Consider the following 22,230-nt stretch of genomic DNA (forward strand, 5'->3'; position numbering starts at 1 on the left):
TTGGTTTAGACTCAAAGAGGCTATTAACAACCTGAGATGGATTAAAGAAGAAATTGTCTTAATTAATTTTACATTAATTGCTATTTTATATATTGACAATAATATAAATAAAAAAAGTGAATGAATGAATAGATATATATTTTTTAATTAATTTACAAATAACTTATATTATATTATCTAATTAAAAATTAGTGTTCTTTTGCAAATACAACTATATTACATATATATAAAAAATCAACAATTAAATTATTAGAATAAAGTACTAAAAATGTTCTCAAATAATTTTGTTCGTTGATAAAAATGTACCCGAATTCTGCTATCGAAAAAAATGTTCTCAGAGAATTTAAAAACGCGACAAAAATATCCAACATTAAATATGTATTTCTAAAAAATATTTTAGAAATTGAATTTTGATGCAATTTTTACAAATATGATTAGAAAAATGAGATATTATTATTCTTAAAATTTAGTGATTTTTCGCTAAGTATATATTTTTTGTGATTTTTTAAAAATATTATTGGTTGTTGATAATAAAATAAAATAAAATATACTGAGCGAAAAATTATTAAATTTTAAGAATAAAAATATCTAATTTTTCTAATCATATTTGCAAAAAACCAACTCAAAATTCAATCTCTAAAGTATTTTTGAAAATACATATTTAATATTGGACATTTTTATCGTATTTTAAAATTATTTGAGAGTATTTTTGTTGATAACAAATTCGAATTTATTTTTATCAGCAACAAAATTATTTGAGTGCATTTTTATGATTTACTCTAAATTATTATTGCATATAAACAATTTTTTACTACCCTAATTTTTCAAATTTTAAAATTAAAAATACAAAAAATTAACTTGAATTAGTTTATATTGTAGTTAACTCCTTAAATTTTTTTCATAAACATATGTATTTGATATTTGATACAATTTTTTATTATATTACTATAAATAAATTTAATTATTTTATTCGTTTATTGCAAGTTTAATATATATCTTTTGAGTGTATAAAGCATTTATTTTAGTAAATATTATTAATACAGAGTTGTTTGTTTCAAAAAGGATAAAATGTGTAATAATGAAGTCAAACATTTTGGTAGATATGACATTTGACAATATATCTTATTTTAGTGAACACACTTATGATAATACGGAATTAAAAGCTCTTCGTAATTTTTATTTATACAAATTAATTCCTAAAAATAATACTATTTTTATTACACACTATTTCTTCCGTTCTTTTTTCTTAAAAAAAATCCTTAAGAAAGCTTTTCAAGTTAATTTATCCCAAGTTTTTACGATATGATAAAAAAATGTTTAAATATTAATATTACAAACAGTTTGACTACAAAATTTTAAAATTAAAATTTGAAATTGAATACTACAGTAAATGACTAGTTTTTTTTAATTTAAATATGCATGAAGTGATATGAAATTTAATTAAAGAAACATATATTATAGCCTAGTAACAAACTACACATTTTGGATCAAAATAAAATTTCTAGTATTTGCTAAAATTCAATTTTTAACCAATAATCAGCCAATAAAAAAATAAATTGTAAAATTCAAATGGTTAATTCTCAATCTTTTTCTTTAATATTAATCCAAGTTGATATGGACTAATTTTTTTGTTATAAAATAATTTTGGTGTAATATTCAACTATTAAATTTTATGATTTTTTTTTTTAATTTTGGAGCTAAATAATACGTCTAATATGCGAAAAATATATTATCCCGTCTTAAGATTTTAAAAAATATCACAAAATTTAAAAATTGAGTGTTACACCAAAATTTTACACTGATATTCTATGAAGCACGGACAATTTATTAAATTCGTATCGGACACATTTTAGACACCATATTCACCGACACTCGTTCTACCACGTGTATTAATAAATAGTAAAAAATTCTTCTCCGGACAAGACACACCTAAATACCATTACGTGTCAGTGTGTCCAATTTTATTCTTAACATATATTTTTAAAATAAATTTAGATATAATATATATTATTATTTATTAAAACAAAAAATATTTTAAATACTTTATATAATTAAAATAAAATATTAAAAATAATTAAAAAATTAATTTATATTTTAATATCAATAAAATATCAAAATATCATTATGACTTATTTAAAAAATATTTTTTTTATATGTATGCATGTTCCAGTATCTTATAAAATTTTAAAATTCATATACCGTATTGTATTGTATCCCATATCCGTGTTCGTGTATCATAGCTGATATCTAAAATAATAAACGATTGATTTTTTTTTCAAAATATGATATATATTTTTTTAAAATATACAAGTAATTTATATATATATTTGCTAAAGTACCCACTATAAAACCTTTTGCTTTGTCTCTAGTTTTAACCTCGTAGAGAATTTCCTTCATTTATTCTTTTGATTACTTGTTTTCTTGGTCCTCTCACTCTCTCTCTCTCTCTTTCTTTCTTTCTCTCGTTCTCTCTCTCTCTCTTTCTCTCTCTCTCTAGTTACGGAACACAAGTTTGCTGTCATGAAAGTTGAACTGTGTTTGTGACATAGTAATCAGTAGCACATACCATACGAGGTAATCTATCAACAACCTTAAACCACGTCCTTCCATCTCTCATATTTATATATGTCTCTGCTGTTTTTTTATTTTTAATGTCTTTTGTGTTATTGTTTTCAGTTCCCACCAGAACACAACACAACACAAGTTGACAATCGAGGTTTCTAAGAAGACCCATTTTCCCAGGTCGATTTTTCACACGTGGGCCCTATCCCCTTCAAGGTTACATTTCCAATCATTATTACTTTACATTAACATTATTAACATGCATATAATCTTATTATTAAAGCGGTTATTTATTATTTTGATGGGTTTACCTCTTAATTATGATAACAACCTCATTGTGATTGCTTCTCTATCATTCCCACTTGCCTTGAATCATTAATTGTCTATTTAATTCAAGCTTATTAGTTTTGTTGTAGTTGCTTTGATTTTGTAATTTTTTAAATATGTTTAGTCTTTTTAATCACTAATTATTTTTATAACGTGGAGGGATGATCTGGGTTTGTTGTAATTGGATGTGGATATGAAGTGTCCGTTTTTGCGTGGTTTGATTTTGTGAATGTCCTTTTCACTTGAGTTGTTTTCTGTGAACTGATTCACATTACTTTTCTCTTTTCTATTTCCCTTTTATTCCTTATTCTACCAGTTTTTCTGCTGTAATATATATGCATAGTTAAATATACTTGAATTTCTCATAAACTTTTAAAGTTTGGTGTTTTAATCACTTGATTTATGATGAAATTGCTATCATGTTGTTGTGTTAAGGGAATGATTTTTGAACATTCAAAATTCTTGCAGTGTTGGTTTCACTTTATTAGCAGATGGATTATCTATGCTGTGATGACAACAAAGAAGGCACTGAGATGAAATCTTCTGATGCTTCTGATGATGTATTTGGAGATCCAGAAGATCATCCTCATGTTGGGGAGGAGCACCAAGCTGAAATTCCTGCATTCATCGCCGTGCCGTATCGCTCTCAGCTCATAAAGAAGACAATAGATTCAGAAACCAGAGTCAATAGGCCAGAGTCTTTCTCACTAGGATTACCTATTCCTCTGATGTGGTCACATTGCAAGTTAGAAAACAGTAATTGGGAGGCCTTAGAATCTATCACAAGCAAAGAGGGACAAATGATTTCGGAGAATGAATGTCCTAAGCTTAAAGTGGAATTTCAGACTATGTTTTCTAATTTTCAAATTCAATCCTCTGCAAAATCTGTTGAGTCAAGAGGAAAGTATCTTCTCCCTGGTTTGTTGGCTGCTCAATCTTGGACGAACACGGAATATGACAGTTTTCTTCTTGGCCTCTATATATTTGGAAAGAATCTCAGTCTTGTAAAGAGATTTGTTGGGACCAAAAACATGGGAGACATATTGTCTTTCTATTATGGAAAGTTTTATAGGTCTAAAGGGTATCGCCGATGGTCAGAGTGCCGGAAGTTGAGAAATAGGCGATGTATATACGGCCAGAAAATATTCACTGGATGGAGGCAACAAGAATTGCTGTCAAGAATGTTTTCCCATGTTGCAGGAGAATGCCAAACTTTGTTGATTGAGGTATGTCTAGTCTTTGACATAGTATGCAAGTTCTTATAATTCTATCCACCTTGTTAAGTAAGTAATGTTCTTGTGAGATTAAATCATTGTATAGATTATTTAGATTATTGACATTGATCTTGAAAGTTTTGATCTCATTTTATCAGTAATGAATATTGTTAAATGAAATCCCTCTTTGTTTGTGTTGCTGATGCCGTATACTATTTCCATTAGAGGTTAAATATTAACCATCAACAAGCTTGAGGTATTGTGTTCATGGTAGGAAATAATTGGGAAAAAGATACTCCAACTTGACTTAAAGTAGTTGCAATTAATGGCATAGATTAGAAATAAGCACTGATTTTCCATGAAAAATCTTATTTTCAATTAGCAGTGTTATACAGCAGAAATTTTCATAGCTAGTTTAATTATCAATCAAGGCTGTAATTATAAATGGAAGTGATCATTGATAACAAATATAGTTTAATTAGCCTTCTATATGATAACAAATACTGATTAATTTCTTAAAAGAAATATTTGTGGTTTCAATCATGAACCTTTTCCTTTCACATCTTTTGTGGATATAGATGTATTAGCTTCTCAATAAGGAAAATATTTCACTATAATGAACTGCAATTGTATTTTGTACCTTAACAAACTTTGCTTACTGCAGATTTCAAGGAAATTTCTGGAGGGAAAGATGCCATTTGAAGAATATGTATTTGATTTAAAGGATGCTGTTGGCATTGAATTGTTCATAGCTGCAGTAGGCATTGGTAAAGGGAAGCAAGATCTCACTGGCACTGCCAACGAGCCAACAAAGACTACAAATGTGTTCTCTGTTCGCGCCGAAATACCAGTTGGCAAAGCTTGCTCCTCTCTTACATCAGCTGACATAATCAAGTTTCTCACAGGAAATTTCAGGTTGAGCAAAGCTCGGTCCAATGATCTCTTCTGGGAAGCTGTTTGGCCGCGCCTTTTGGCGAAAGGGTGGCATTCTGAGCAGCCTAAGGATCAATTTGTCACCAGTTCAAAACCTTCCTTGGTTTTTCTTATACCTGGTGTTAAGAAATTTTCAAGAAGGAAACTGGTAAAAGGCAACCACTACTTCGATTCGATAAGTGATGTTTTGAATAAAGTAGCACTGGAGCCAGGGCTTATTGAGAATGAAATTCAAGCACCTGAGGGAAACTTGGATGAGGGAAACAAACAGTTTCGTTATCTTCAACCGCTAAGTTCAAAGTGCAATCAAGATCATGGGAAATTTACAGTTGTTGATACAAGCATTGTTGTTGATTCGCATCAATGTAAAGTGAGGCAGCTAAGAAGCTTACCTTTTCAAACTATGAGCATATCTGACATCTCAAGCAGTTCCATTGAATCTGAGCAAGATACTTCTGAAGAAGAAGTTGAACAAGGTAGTCCTCCAAATCATGTTGAACAAGCTGATTCTTCAAACCATGTCGATGATCAGGTTGAACAGGCTAATTCTTCAAAGCCTGTTGGAGAATTCTCTGCTACAGATATGAGCATAGATGCATTAGATTTATCTCTTACACTCGATGAGCGCAACACCACCACCTTAGAAGTAGAAAATCATAGATTTCATTCAGAGCAGCATGATGGAAACCATTCAAGGGAGATCAATGAGCATGAATTCATTCAAAATGCAGCATCTGATTGCTCAAATTGCTTTCCTAATGTCACCAAAATACAGAAGTTTGATTTGAATGAACCTGTTTCGCCATCAACTTTGCACGAAGCATCCGAGGGCGTGGTTTTGTCTATGGATTCAGACATCTTTTCTCACCCTTGTGAAGGTAGTGCCACTCAGCAGGATCCGGTTGTACAAGTTTCTGCAGAAAAATCTAAAACCATGATGTTGATTGACTTGAATTTTCCTCAAGTTTCACCAGAGTTTGGAATTGACATGGACATGGACATGGACATGGAAAGGGATGTTCCATCCTCTAATGTCATGCAGCAAAATCACAATCCATGTGAAAATACATCGTCGTCCTCTCCATCCGACACGGCGCAGCTCAATGCCATACAGGAGTCTCCTGATCATCATGATAAGGTGCAGCAATCCGGCATTGTCAGCCGTCGGACGAGCACTAGAAACCGACCATTGACCACAAAAGCATTGGAAGCTCTTGAGTACAGATTTCTCAACTCAAAGAGGAAGAGAAAGAGCACAGAATCTTCAGAGAGTAATTCTTCAAAGTCAAGATATATAGGTGCAAGTAATGGAACAATAGTTAGTGGTAATTGTGACAATGGCATTGTGACTTCCATGGCTGATACAAGAGCAGAGGAAGAGAATGTTATGGCATTAATCTGAAGGGAAAATCACTATACTGTGGAAAAAAGATGGGATACAATTTCATTGTTTCAAATGTATCCATAATACACAAGAACATCAATGCTATCAGTATATGTTCACAGATCACTTACCTTTTTTTCTTGAGAATTTGACCTGATAATAGAATAAGATAGCATGTGGATAAAGGTTTTAATAATGAGTTACCCAAGTTTAGTGAGAAGAGAAAATCATTCTCTCTGATGGGAATCATAATACTGTTGAGGCACTGTAAAGTGTAAAAAAAAAACTGTTAAGTGGTAGTTTCTATTTCATGTCAGATTGATAGGAATGTTAATTATTTTATTAGAACACAATTGTAGCTTTGTAGAAACAATCTCTTTTATTATCAATTACCAATATTTGGTTGGTTCAAATGTTTTTTCTTTCTTAAATCCTGCTCCGAGGTTTACTTCATAATGATCTTATTCATCTCAGAATAAGTTAGAACGAAAGTAACCAGTTTAGGTTGATCGAGTAGTTAACTCATTCATCCGCTTAAGTAGGTGTCAAAAATTTAAATCTTGCCTTATACATACAACAATCCATTGACCAATAACAAACTCTTAAAAATAAAGTTCAGATTCACAACAAATTAACCCGATTTGGAAAATTAAAAGAAAAAGTTTGGACAAAAGTATTTGAAAATATTGGTGGCTTATAAAAATATAAATAAATAAATAAATAAATAAATAAATAAATAAAGAAGAGTAAAGTAACAATTAAGTCCTTGAAGATTTTGACTTCGGACAAATTATTCTCTAAAGAATAAAAAAGTATCAATTTGATCTTTTAAAATAGTAAACGGTGGACACATAATGACCTTTTATCAATTTTTCAACTAAAACTTAACGGTGATGCTTATATATACTGTTAATTACTTTGATATGTCTATTTATGAAAGATAATAATGTAAATAATAATTTTTGGAACGAAACTTCACTTATTTTGATAGAATTTGTGATAAATAGAGAGCAGTTGATAAATGATATATGAAAACTCAAAAAATAATAAATACTTCAATGTCCAAAACTATATCGTTTTCCTACGAGACATGCACCATTGTAAATAACGAAATACATAGACAATTCAGTTTTGTTTCACACTATTTATTAACAGAAGGACATATATATCTACCGTTTGCTATCTTAGAAGACCTAATTAATACTTTTTTTTCTTCAAAGACAAATTAGTCCAAGATCAACATCTTCAAAGATTTAATTGTAATTTTAATCTAACAAAAAACTCCATACTATCAAATGTTGTTGCTCTTATTATAGCAACTTATGAGTGAGAAGAGAATAATTAATAGGTGTTAGCTACTTCAAATAAATGATACATTCATATAATTGTAGCAAGTGAGAAAGAACCTTTTAGAGGTAATTGGAAAGAAACGGTTAGCTTTGTACATATCCCTAAGGATAAATTGCTTTGATTGGAAGAAGTAAATCTCTTATTTGAAAAGAAATAATGAATAATGAATAACTATTTGACTTGCAAACCAAGCAACATTCCATTTGACAGGTTATGGAGCAATATTCTTTATTAGTGTTCCCCATTCTGTCTTTTCATTTTTCTTGGTCTTAGTCCCCACTATGCCAAATTTCTTTTATTCCAACACAACTATTGTATACCAAGGTCTTATTATTATGACTCCATTGATTTAGTCCAATTTAGTGAAATTTAACCAATTTTATAGCTTATTCTGCGTAAACCTTCAGATATTGTTTATCTCTAACTAATGACTAATTTATGAATCTTTTTTAATTCTCTTTTCGATGAATAAGAAGCTGTCTATAAACTCGTTTTATATATAATTAAATAAAAATAAATATTGTTATTTATACTTTGATGATATCATTTTTTTTATATATAAATTTATGTAAATATACAATACAAAAATATGATGTATAAAATAGTATTATAAAAAATAAAAGTGACTTACCCTAATTAAATATGCTTTATAAATTAATGGGAATAGATTTATTATTTATATAAGGCTATAAGCCCAAACTGGATGCTGGCTGGATATTATTGACGACGCGCCTTTTAGTTGACATGGTCCCTTCAAGGCTTAGGTAAATAATATGAGAACGAGTGGACACAAAATAAATAAATAAATAAATATTTGATAAAAAAATATAATAAAAAATAGTTAAAATTTATTTTATTTAATATTTATTAATTATTTTTAAAATTAATCAATATTAAATAAAATAAATTTCGACATTTTTTGTTTTTTTAGTATTAATATAAGTAGGAGTAATGAGTTGTTGTATTAAAAGATATAAATAATATTTTTATATTTTTAATATATACCTCTTGTGAATTGTGAAAAAATTGTTAAAAGTTTAATTTTAATATATTAATAATATAAAATCTTTTACAAATTTTTTATTATAATTCTCCATTTGTATATATATATATATATATATATATATATATATATATATATATATATATATATATATATATATTGAATATGAATTTAATATTTATATATCGTTAACAAAATCTATTTTATTTGATATTTAAAATCTATTTTATTTGATATTTAATTAAGTATTGTCGGGTATATTTATTTCTAGATAACGTGTGTATCTGTTACCTATCTGTCTAGTGGTGCAGTTGCATCTAGTTAAACACATAATATAAGAGTGTTTAGATGGATAGGTTATAGAACTTTAATTCCTTAAATATGAATGAGCTTAATTACTATATGTAGGTGGTAATTAATAAAGCACCACTAGGTGTATAAAAATATGTTATACTAATAACATACCCTAGTTCATCACTGAACAAATATTATTCTAAGAGTAATACAAGAAAATAATAATATAAAATTATTTTATTTTTTAATATTTATAATTTTATATATGTAATATTATGATTTATATACTTATTATATTTAATATTATGCATTTATTTCAACAATAATTAATTAATACAAACAAAAGAAAAGAAAAAGACAAGTTATGTCACTCTCAAACATTTTTATATTCTTGATAAGAATAAAACACAATTCCCTATTTGCAAGAATTAGAGGAGCAACAATATCCACTCACAACAAGTATTAACACCAGCATAATAATACTTAATAGTAGTGAAAAAATCACATAAACCAGAAATTAGAAACAAGTTAACACACCAAGATTTTTAACGTGGAAAACCTCCTTAATGAAAGAAGTAAAAACCACGAGTCACCAAGACTAGGATATAGCTTCACTATGATAAAAAATAGGGTACAAGAGAGTCACAAATTACTGCACAAGATGTGCATACAACAAGCCAAACAACCTAAGCTTCAAAGCTTTCAAAACAAGAACAATAAGATGAAAATACCACAAAAACAGAGCTACTGTGCGTGGCCAATATCTCTAGATACAGACATTGAATCAAAGATCTGAACTATGAAATCAAAGAACCATATGTATAAAATGCACTGATCAAATTTGAGCTCGATTCAACGGTTAACGAATCTGCAGTGATCAATTTACAGAGACAGTTTTGTGTATGTACGAAAATAACTTTCTCTTTTTTTTTTTTCTCTTTAGTATTTGGTGTTTTCCTTTCAAAATGATCTCTCTCACTCAATTCTAACTCTTTCATGAGTTTAAATACTAGTATTTAGATTTTTTTTCTGTATAAAAAAAGAGCAAAAAAAAACCCAACAATTCTAACATATAAAAATGGAAACTATAATATAAATTATACTTAAGGAATTTTAATTGATAGATGTAGTCTAATTCCCAAGTCACGATTCATTTATAAATAGTGAGTGAAAATTAAGAATTTTCCATCACCCTATATTTTTGCATCGATCTTCAACACTATACACAACTGTGTAGCCCTGGCTCGAGATTATTGATACCTACCCTTTTGATAAAATAATTAAAATAAATTAAATTATCTAACATATTAGATAAAGGAATTACTGTAATCAGTTAACCAACTCTAAAAAACTCCATTTACTAAATACTAACAAAATTATAGCTTTTTAAAATTTTTTAAATAATTAATAACCCAATCAAAGCATGTCCATATCAATAACAATAGTTTTATGCATAACCTATCCTTGTTAGTTGTTAAATAACATAAACAAACCGTCTAATCTAGGTTGTTCCCTTTGTTGGATTTATCTATAAGGATTCTTTATCTATGTCAGTTAGCGACCATTACACCAAAATTAATAATTAATTATGAAGAATTCGAAACAATAATTACATGGCATGTAGTAATCATGTAAAAATTGGGCTCACCATTAATGCTGGAATTGAGTTAAATTAAACCAAATTTAAGTTTGTTTTACAAAAATTGATCTTAACTCACGGCTCGACTTATTAACAATCGAGTTTATTTCTTAAAGTTAAATTTGATTCACCGAAAATTCACGAGCTAAGTCGAACTCACGAATTAACTCAAATAATAGGAATATAATTTATAATTCTATACCAATAAATTATAACTTGTATATTTTAAAAAATATTAAAAAAATCAATTTTATATATTATTTATCTATCAATAAATTATAAATTTTTATTTATGTTTTACATCAAAATTATATGTAAAAAATAAATATAAAATTTTAAATAATTGATATATATATATATATATATATATATATATATATATATAAAATTGAGTCAACTCACGAGTTAATAAGTTGAATTTATCTAAATTTAAATTTGTCTCATTTAATTTATAAGATCAATTCTAAACTCAAATTCAATTCATCAACTCACAAATTCAGCTTATCGAGTTATTACTAAGTCGAACTCTCTAGGTTATGATAAGTTCAGCCCTGCTCACCGTAATGTAATGAATAAATGCGAGATATTTATAAGATATATAAAGAATGTTTGCAAGCTTTTGTCGTTACTTATTTGTTGTAAGTAAGCTAGGTTCATCAAATATATCGATCTTTATGTCGATGATTTCTACCAGGTCTTTTTCGTCGTTTTTATTAATATTTGTTTGACAATAAAAGAGGATATATATAGTTTAATTTTAATATATTAATAAAATGAAAAATTTTATACGAGTATTTAATTATATTAATGTATTTAAATAATTTTTTAATTAATAAAATTTAAAATTAATTATTTTTGTTAATATGATAATATACAATTAAATATTTATTCATAATTTTTTAGTATTAACTGTATATATAAAAATTAAATTTATATATCAAATGAAAAGGGCTACTCAGTTTTTATTTTTGTTACTTGAAATTTGAACTTCATCTCATGTTTGATATTCTAGTTTTTGTCCCCTTGTTTTCTTAAAGCAAGAAGCGCGTGGAGCTGTAAAATCCAACATGAAGAAAATAACAAAAGTATAATATTTTTATGGTGATCATGTATGACTCCTTCAAGCCATAAAAACGTTTTCATTATCATTTATGTTTGGCAGAACAATACAAAATAGAAAAAAAAATTCAATTAATAAACTTCAACCATGGTTAAAATTATTACACATATTATCCATAGAATTTAATTCTATCATACCTTTGGCATGGTCATGACCCATGAGACTTTATTCCACACACACTCTCAAGTCTTAATATGTTTTCAATCCATAATGCTAAACAAATAAAAAAAATTATCAAAATTTATTTTATTTAGTATTTATTAATTGTTGTTAAAATTAATAAAGGTTAAGAATAATGTTATACATTTAAAATCTTTTCATAAATTAAGTTTAATTAAATTAAATAATAAAATTTTAAATAATACTAATTATAACTGATTTTTTTTATATTAAATTAATTTAATTAGACTTATATTAGTTAACAAAAAAATTTAAATGTGTAGCATTATTCAAATATTAAATAAGACAAATTCTTACTGTTTTTAACTAATCTTTTTGTTACCAAATAATTTTGATTATCAACTACATAATAATTTTGCGATAATAATAAGAAGATTAAAAAAATAGATAGACCTTATTTTATTTAACATTCATTAATTATTACAACAAAAATATTTGATAACAAAAAAAATTAGTCAAAATTTGCTTTATTAGTATTGAAACAATTAATTAATAAATATTAAATAAGATAAATTTTAACTTTTTTTTTATCTTTTTAGCATTACTGTTATTATAATATAACGCTAAATAAGACCAGTATTGTTGTTTTTAGCTAATTCTTTTTACTTACAAAACATTTCTGATAATTTTGGCATATATATATATATATATATATATATATATATATATATATATATATATAACACTATTATTTGAATAATTTCCATATATGTATAAAGGTATTATAATCTAAGTAAATCTTGAAAAGATCATTACATTTATTTTTCTTTTAATTTATATGAAGGAGGCCATAGGATACCCTTAGTGAATGTCGTTGCCATTATGGCAAATTAAAGCTTGAATAATGTAGCTTAGGTTAACTCGGTAGCAACCTCTTTTATGTCATTAATAGATATTTGCTTCATTCTAATTTTTATTTGAAGATTCTTATTACTTTGCTTGTTTCCATCGATCTTATACATGGATCAAATGAGACGTAGATAGATTTCGTCTTCGTTATTATGATGATAGTTATTTTCTCTTGTTTAAAAACAAATCCGAGTTTAGTAGCTAGTAACACAAACCTTCAATTTTTGAGTTAATTTATGACATTCAACTAGGTTCATTTAATTTTAACATAATATTAATTAAATTTTATTTGATCCAATATTGTTGAACTATATATGGATTAATGTAAATATATGCTTTATATACTTACAAATATTTTTTTTAAATAATATCAGTAATTTTTTTTACACTGACAATGTATAGATATTAAATCCATAAATCAATACTTAACATAATCATATTATGGATCATGGAAATAAAATCTTATGCTAATTTCTAATGAAAAAGGTAGATCAAAGGGCCGGGAGCTTTAAATTAAAAATCCATCATATATAGGTCAATTGTTTTATTTTAATATATATACAAGGGTCCAACAATCTGTGGATGCATGAGCTAATGAGAAATTGATTGGTTATTTAATTAGGATATTACAATAATAATATAATAATAAAGCAAGAAGTTAGCAAGGTAGTTAGGGGCATTTACCTATTTGTTGTCTTGTAATGAAGATTATATATTTATATAAGGCCAAATAAAGAAAAACCTGCTTACAACATTTATTTGTAACATAGCCACAACAATTTGCTTTCTAATTCTTCAACACAAAAAGAAGCTTGTATTGTATCCAAAAATGTCAAACAATATGTCAGGTAATGAAGATGGAAGCTTCTCCTCTGGAAACACTGGAGAAGAAGAAGTTCATCAAAAAAACAAGCAGCAGCAGCAGCAAACCAATAAAAAGAAAAGAAACCTGCCAGGAACCCCAGGCAAATTTAATTAATTTATTTATTCAACCTTCTATTCCCTTGATCTTTCATTATTTTTAGATCAATCTTACCTAACTATCAGATATTATCATTTTTAGTCCGCACTTGGCTAGCAATAATTTGTAAGTAAAGCTTTATGTAAAATTGATAGTTAAGAGTCATTAAATGATTTAATATATTTGATTAAATTATTATCTAACAACTCTCAATTATCAAATTCGTATAAAGTTAATTGCACTTGAATTTTCACTTAATTTGTACCTATATTTAGAGTTTTGTACACTAAAAATATATAATTTGCACTTATATTTAGTAAAGTATGCATATATGAATTAATACTGTTTACACTCATAATTTTAGAATTTGTACATATAAATATTAAAATTTATTTACTAAAAATCTAATATTTATGGTGATCAATAATAATAAAAGAGAAAATTATAAGTGAATAATGAAAATATTAAATAATGTGAATAATGAATATATCGGATATTCAATTCACTAGATGTGTGGATGATTATTCTAATAGAGGAGTGCTATGGGCTAACAACTTTTGTGTTATGTAACCATCAATTGGCCATCAATAGTATTTTTAATTGTGTGAAATTAAATCCAATAGTATGGAATCATTCAATATTTTCTTTTGATGGTTAAATACTGGCCAACTTTTTAAAAAGTTGCTAGTCTCCAAAATTTTTCCATTCTGATATTAAGATTTAGGTAAATAATTTAGAGTGTAATGTATTTTAGTTGAATTTAGTCCATTTTAAAGTAAGTTGTTCATGTAGTTTACTAAAAATTGCTAGTGTCTAAGAATTTTTCTTATTTTGATTGATGTTTGAATAATGATGACAGATCCAAGTGCAGAAGTAGTAGCTCTATCACCAACAACATTAATGGCAACAAACAGATTCGTGTGTGAGATATGCAACAAAGGATTCCAGAGGGACCAAAACCTTCAACTACACAGGAGAGGACACAATTTACCATGGAAGCTAAGGCAAAGAACAACCACAGAGGTCAAGAAGCGTGTCTACGTCTGCCCTGAGCCCACGTGCGTTCACCACAACCCATCACGTGCTCTTGGCGACCTCACCGGCATCAAGAAACACTTCAGCCGCAAACATGGCGAAAAGAAATGGAAGTGTGACAAGTGTTCCAAACGCTACGCTGTTCAATCTGATTGGAAGGCTCACCTCAAAACTTGCGGCACTCGCGAGTATAAGTGTGATTGCGGCACCATCTTTTCCAGAAGAGACAGTTTCATTACTCATCGTGCTTTCTGTGATGCTTTGACCGAAGAAAATAACAAACTTTCTTCCACCCATCAGGGTTTGTTAACAACTGGCATGCCCCCAAGTCAGATTCCATTAACCACTTCTTCTTCTTCATCAGATCAATTATTCATCACTGATCCACCACTTATCATTCCAACAACAACTCCTTTCAATAACTCCATCTTCTCATCGACAACTACTTCTTCTTCTTGTTCTTCTTCAACGCTTCAGCTGAGTTCTAGTGGCTTCAACAATGTTATTCTTTCTAATCCATCTTCTTCATCATCGCCTCACATGTCTGCAACTGCTCTGTTGCAGAAAGCAGCTCAAATGGGTGCAACTGCAAGTAACAACAGCATGAATTATTCACCCATGATGCAGAAAAGCTTCTCCATGGGAACAACTACCATGGCTGGAGTAGTTAGTGGTGGCCATGATGCTGCATTTACAAACCAATTGTTTCAGAAAGAAATCGTCTCATCACAACTGTTTGATGCAAACACTACTACTAATAGTGGTACTAATAATGATATGGGAATGTATGGTCAAATGTTCATGGGAACAATTACTAGTAATAATAATAATAATAATAATAATAATGGGTTGATGAAGATTAGTAGTGATGTGGAACAAGAGATTAGTGATGATGATAATAATAATAATAACAATACGATAATGGTGGAGGCATCAAGGTTTGGAGGAGGGAGTGGAAGGGATGATGATATTGCAACTGTTCATGATTTCTTGGGAATTGGTGGAGCTTCATCAATTGCTTCAACAGCAACAGTGAGTTTGCATGAATCAGAGCAACAGCAAAGATTAGTAGCAGAGACATTGAATCAGCAGAGGTTGCAGATTATGAACCACTTTCATCACCATATTCCTCCTCATCATGCTGCAGATTCAGCTATTGACAAAACTATGTGGGATGTTTGAGACTGATTATATTAGCTTCCACACAAAAAGTTTCTTCCTTTCTTAACTTTTGTTTCAAAAAAATATAGATATATACATATAATAAGAAAACCCTATGTTTAGTTCCTTTTCCTTTTGATTTAGTGAAATATGAAACTTTGAATTCTGTTAATTATTATGTATGCCTAACTAACATGTATATAGCTTTCTATATGAGTTCAATTTAAGAACTAATTTTCTTTTTCAATATCAAATAATTTTTTGAAATTATTAACTTTGAACCTAAGTTTTCAAAAAAATAAAAATAAAAATAATTTTATAATGAAAAATTGATTAATATTAATTAATTAAAAGTAAATAAAAAAAATTACACAATAAGAGTAATAAACTAATAATGCCACATTTATTATAAACCATCTTTATTTAGTTCAAAAGAATAATAATGCATGCCAATAACTAATTTTTAGAAAAGTAGTAGCCTTTTTCCGTGAATTAATGTTCTCACGTGACAGAGATTTAAAAAACTAAAAATAAAAAACTCACGATTACTCTTTTAAATATCTGCTTACCTTTATTTGTATAGTAATACAAATACAAATAATAATAGTAATAGTAATATAAGTCCGAATTAATTTTCAAGTAATAACAATAATAATTAATAATTATTTAATTAGTTTTCGTGTAACAATAATAATTTTGCTTACATTATACTATTTTTTAATTAGTTGTTAGGATTTATATTTTAAATTCAAATAAAAGTTAATTAAATTTTAAAAAATTTTAGCTATGAGACAACTATAAAAATATGAGTTAGAGATATACAGAACCATACTTTCTTTGTTCAGTACAATTAATTACTCTTTTTAAATATTTTTTTACCTTTTTTTTAAATGATAGTTTGTATTCACAAATTTGTTGAGATCAATCTTATAGTTAATAATTTGTGTGTATATATATATAAGTGATAAGGTTATGGATACTACTGAGTTATAAAAATTCTCCATTGTCATCTTGTGTCTCGATTGTTTAGTACAATCAATTACTTTTTTTACATATTTGTCTTATTTAAAATTTCTCTACTTTTTTTAATGACAGTTGATATTTACAAAATTATTGAGATCAATTCTAGGGTGAAAAATTTGTGTATACATTAACAAGTGATAAGGTTATGGATAGTTGGACATTATCGAGCTACAAGAATTCTCGATTGTCATATTCAATTGAGATGGTTTGTCTCGATAAAGATGTGAATTTTTTTGCCATTTTTTAATTAGTGTTGAATTTGTATTATTGATATGTGTTTATTTACCATTTTTATTTGTTCTTTGATGTTTATGTGTCATTTATGGATTATAATATTTATTGGAGATGGCTTTTAATGATGAGATTAACCTTTTATTTGTCTAGAAAGTAAAATATTATACTTAAAGACGATGACAATCTTAAAAAAAATTATGGATTAAAAGAAAGGGAAAGATACGATGTTCTTAGTATAGATGGAGGCCAACGAAAAATTTAAAGCATGCAGGTCAAACTTTAACTTATGTTGAGTTTCCAAATCAAATTGTTTACAATAGAGAAGAAAGGGAATGCCATCCATGCAAGAGAGAGTATTATACGGGAGATTAAACTATGATCCATCGGGTACATGTGGTATCTACTATATGATAATTTTATTAACTGTTCAAAAAGGTTGCACAACATATGAGACTATTAGGACAGTTAATAGGATTATATATCCTAATTTTTAAGATACTTTCTATTTTATAGGACTAATATGTGATAATAAAAAATTCCTTGTAGCTATTAATGATGCCTGGTCACCAATTGAAAAAACTGTTTGTGATGTTATTGATATATAATAGTGTTAGCAAACCAAATTGTCTTTATAATACAATTTGGACATTATTGGCTGACGGGATATTATATGAAGAGAAAAATATTGAAAAACTAAGGTATTTTACTATGTGGTAAATCATTATCACATGTAGGACTTTACTTGCCAAAATCAGTGTTCATCTATGTTCACTTTACATTGCTTTGTCAAGAATTAAGAGTCGCAATGGCCTAAACATTTTAATTCTAGATGAAAACAACAATCCAAAGTCATCAACAACAAATGTCGTGTTTAAAGAAATTAATAATATTTAGGTAAAAAAAGTAGCAGAAAAGCTCTGCATACAAGCCCTAATGACTTGCATGGTTTACAAGTTCATTAACAAATAAAACCCCAAAACGCGCTCCAAGGGTTACGTTGTATACACGCGCTATATAGGGATCCCGCATATATCTAACTACCAAATTTAAAAGATTTGTTTCCTTCTTCGTTTTCGTTATTTGCAGATTTGCTCGTTCTTCTTCTCGCGAAGCTTCCCTTGGTTTTTTCGATCGTTCTTTTCCTCTCCTTTCTCACTCGTTTCTTCTTCGTCATTTACGTTAGTTCCTCTCTCTGTAACTCCAGCTTCGTTTTCTATTTGATTTTTCGTTTTCTGAAATCAAAGTTTGAACTTGTTTTGAAGATAATGGATGATTCAACCTCAGATTGTCAGCTGAATCCAGGCGAAGTGGACTATGAATTTGAATCTAACGAAGTTCCTGAGGTTTGATTTACATAGGATTACTATGAATTTTGTTGCAGTAATTTGTATAACATTGTGTAGGTGAATAATTCGTGAACATTGACTGTCAAAATAATGCATGAAGATAAATCTGTGGATTGAATGTACTGTATTAGTTTTGATTAATTATCTGGAATTTATAGCAGACGCTCGGGTGTAGCTCAGATCTTTTTTTGGTGTATTTTTGCTAGAAGTGTGGGTGTATTTACAGTTTACTACTTTTTCTGTTATTTTAACTGAGTTGTTATTGTTCGGGTGTATTATATCAGACATGATTGGATGTGTTTTTAGTTTTTGACATGGTGTATTCTGCAGCCTGTGTATTTACAGTTTATGGATTTTATTGTCATTTTAGTTGAGTTGTTGCGGTTTGGGTGTATCATATTAGACATGATTGGGTGTATTTATAGTTTTTGACATGGTGTATTCTGCAGCCTCTCTCGGTTGTTGATGACCAGTTTGTTCCGAAGGTTGGAATGACCTTTACCACCCTTGAAGATGCTGAAAAATTTTACAGGAACTACGCCAAGGCTACAGGTTTACAGAATATAGGTGTAAAAGCACTGTTCTTTTGGGTGTATTTTTGTGAATTTACATTTTACATATAGATACATATATATAATATTAGGGTTTAGGATTTTAGGGTTTACAGGTTAGGGGTAAGGGTTTAGGTTTTAAGTGTTTAGGGTTCAGGGTTTTAGTCTCAAAGCATCAGGGGGGATAGATTTCAGGGTATATATTCAACTTTATTTGGGTGTAAAAAATCGCAGGTTATGGGTGTATATTTGATTTGATGTTTTTCTTCATATTTTAGTACCTGTAATTCATACATTTTGAATACAGCACAGACAGTTTAACAGAACAGACAGTTTGGGTGTATATTTTAAGCAATCTTGGGTGTATATTAAACTCCCGTTGGGTGTAAAAGTTTATAATTTGTGTTTAGATCTGCCTTGATGTTTTCCTTCATATTTTACCACCTGTAATACAACTTTTGAATACAGCACAGACAGTTTAACAGCACATATAGTTTAACTATAGAAAAAAATTTCATTGAATAGAAGTTGTTTATAAATGGCAATTTTTTACAGCATTTGTTTAATTTACAAACTAGCTAGCAGTTGGATTACTCAGTTTCTATATCAGTAGAATTTATCTGACAAAACGGACTCAATAATACGGAGGATGGCTTCGACAGTCTTATTGCATTACTCGCTCTAATTGCTTGATCTCTCTCTTTATTCATTTCACTGAATAGTATCCGCAAAGCATACTCCACTCTATAGTGGTCCACCTCGTCCTACAATTAAAAAGTATATTCTGTTTAAACAGCAATATTAATTCAGTAAAGTAATACAGAGTTATATAGTTCTAAAGACAGTTACCTGTTTCCAATTATCCCATTCATCATTCCCCTTTTTAATGTTTTCCGGCTCAATTAACTCAAGCCACTTCATAACGTAGATAGCGCAGTCATAGCTGAAAATGAAGAAAATAAATTACAAATCTCATTTAGGAAAGTTTAATGTTCAGAGTCACAAATTTATACGTTGATTTTTGGCCTGATATATTAACGTATGATGCTTTAATTTCCTTCTCCTTCTCGTCTTTCTTCAGAGGTTCCCCGCCAGCATATGCTCTCATTCTTGAAATTACATATCCCTTAAATACCAAAATAAATCAGTAATACACTCGAATGAAATACACCCAAATGAATGCAAATAATCATTATTTAGAACATACTAAAGATATAAAATACACTTAAATGAATGCACAAGATACAACCAACTGAATGGACAATATACACCCAACACAACAAACAAAATACACCCAACTTAATAAACAACATACACCCAACTTGATAAACAAAATACACCCAACTCGACAAAGAAATTACACCCAAAGGAGAACATACTTAGACCCAAAGCAAAACATACATACACCTTATATTAAATTGAAATACACCTATCTATTAAAGTAAAGAACACAGAGCCAACTTACAGTGAATTTATTAAGCTGCTTTCTCTCATCGCTTGGAGCTTTCTTATGTAGCGGGTCAAGTATATGAAATTTCCGCTTTGTTGTATCAATCACCCAAGCGCATGACCTATTTTTCTTGGTGTTATTTTAAAAGAACCGTATCCGATTTCCAGTCTGTTCTCCCCTAGTTTGAAGTTGTTAGCCAGCTCCCTTAACACTTGGTGATGCACCCTTAGTGGTGGGATGTGCATCAAGCCACCGAATCCCAAATCCCTCACAATTGTTTTCTTCTCCTCACTCATGTTTCTAAATTTATCACTTAAGAGATGTGTTGCACACTTAAGGTCTTTGGTTTGCTGTAAACAAAAATAAAATTAAAGTCAGATATATTTCTATTATATAAAACTGATTTCATGTAAGACATATATTTGTTCTTACATTTCTTTCAGGTTGGTTTCTCGCTGCCATTTTCTCTGAAATGAAAAAATACACCCAAAGATATCAGTAAGATACACCCATATATATAAGTCAGATACACCCATTGATAACAGTAAGATACACCCATAGATATGATTCAGATACACCTATATATATCTGTCAGATACACCCATAGATATGATTCAGATATACCCATATATATATCAGTCAGGTATCACTCAAACATGCCTCAATATCAAGCAACATTACAAGGTCAAGCAATATACACCCATGGACAAGCAAATATAAGCAAGTGCTGACTATTACAGTATATCAGTTCAGAAATATACACCCAACATTTTATGTCATATACACCCAACAAATTACTCCATATACACCCACTAAATTACGGAATATACCCCAAAAAATCAGTTACCAGAAGAACTAGAACAACAAGAACAGTAACACCTACAAGAACGAAGAAGAATAGTGTAACATAGAAGCAAGAATAACAGTAAAACCTAGAACATTATAAACTGTAAAATGAGACATAGAGCAAGAAGAACAGTAAAATGTACAACAACGTAGAAGAACAGTAAAACCTAGTTCGAAATCTGGAAAATATACAGGAATGGTAATGTAACGTACCTTGAGTATTATAGCTTTGTTTTTTCTGAAGATTCTTGATCGAGAGTTTTATGGTGTGTTGATGGAGTTTTCGAATGTTAGCGACGAGTTGTATATCTTGAGTTTCGAATGTTGCTCGAAAATGGAAGGGTTGCGTTTTCTCTGAATGGCTTTGAGAAGTGGAAGAAGTGGAAGAGTCTGCCATTAAGGGGCGGTTTACGCGAAGAGAAGCGTAACCGTTTGAGTGGGAGCGCGTGAATGTTACGCTCCATTCAATATAATTAGTGCGCGTGTGGAATGTTTGTGGGCTGGGGGCTTGTAACACTTGTAAGGCCTTATTGCTTGTATGTGTAGCAGGCCCGAGAAAGTAGTATTTTCATTTAATAACATGTTATGATTTACACTTTTTTACAAATATATGTCATAGATATAACTGATTTATTGACTATACTTTTAGATTTGAAATAAAATGTGTAATATGGAACACAACATTATATGCCAATTACTTTTTTAATGAAGTTAGTAAAATATTAGGTTATCGATAAATTTGCATTAGCTTTATGATATAAAATTTAG

The 22,230-nt window shown here is 28.8% G+C and overlaps 2 protein-coding genes across 2 annotated transcripts; both read left to right on the forward strand.

Moving 5' to 3' along the window:
• Positions 1–2,351: 2,351 nt before the first annotated feature.
• Positions 2,352–6,833, forward strand: LOC112695823 (uncharacterized). Its single transcript, XM_025748315.3, has 4 exons — positions 2,352–2,574; positions 2,677–2,778; positions 3,358–4,115; positions 4,768–6,833. Exons 3-4 carry the CDS (start codon positions 3,381–3,383, stop codon positions 6,436–6,438), a joined length of 2,406 nt encoding a protein of 801 aa, XP_025604100.1. The 5' UTR covers positions 2,352–2,574; positions 2,677–2,778; positions 3,358–3,380; the 3' UTR covers positions 6,439–6,833.
• Positions 6,834–14,668: 7,835 nt separating this feature from the next.
• On the forward strand, positions 14,669–16,047 carry LOC112805256 (uncharacterized). Its single transcript, XM_072198068.1, has one exon. The coding sequence runs from the start codon at positions 14,669–14,671 to the stop codon at positions 16,031–16,033; it is 1,365 nt and encodes a 454-aa protein (XP_072054169.1). The 3' UTR covers positions 16,034–16,047.
• Positions 16,048–22,230: the final 6,183 nt, after the last annotated feature.

Source organism: Arachis hypogaea, chromosome 6 (genome assembly GCF_003086295.3).
Source record: "Arachis hypogaea cultivar Tifrunner chromosome 6, arahy.Tifrunner.gnm2.J5K5, whole genome shotgun sequence".
In the NCBI taxonomy this organism is placed as follows: domain Eukaryota; kingdom Viridiplantae; phylum Streptophyta; class Magnoliopsida; order Fabales; family Fabaceae; genus Arachis; species Arachis hypogaea.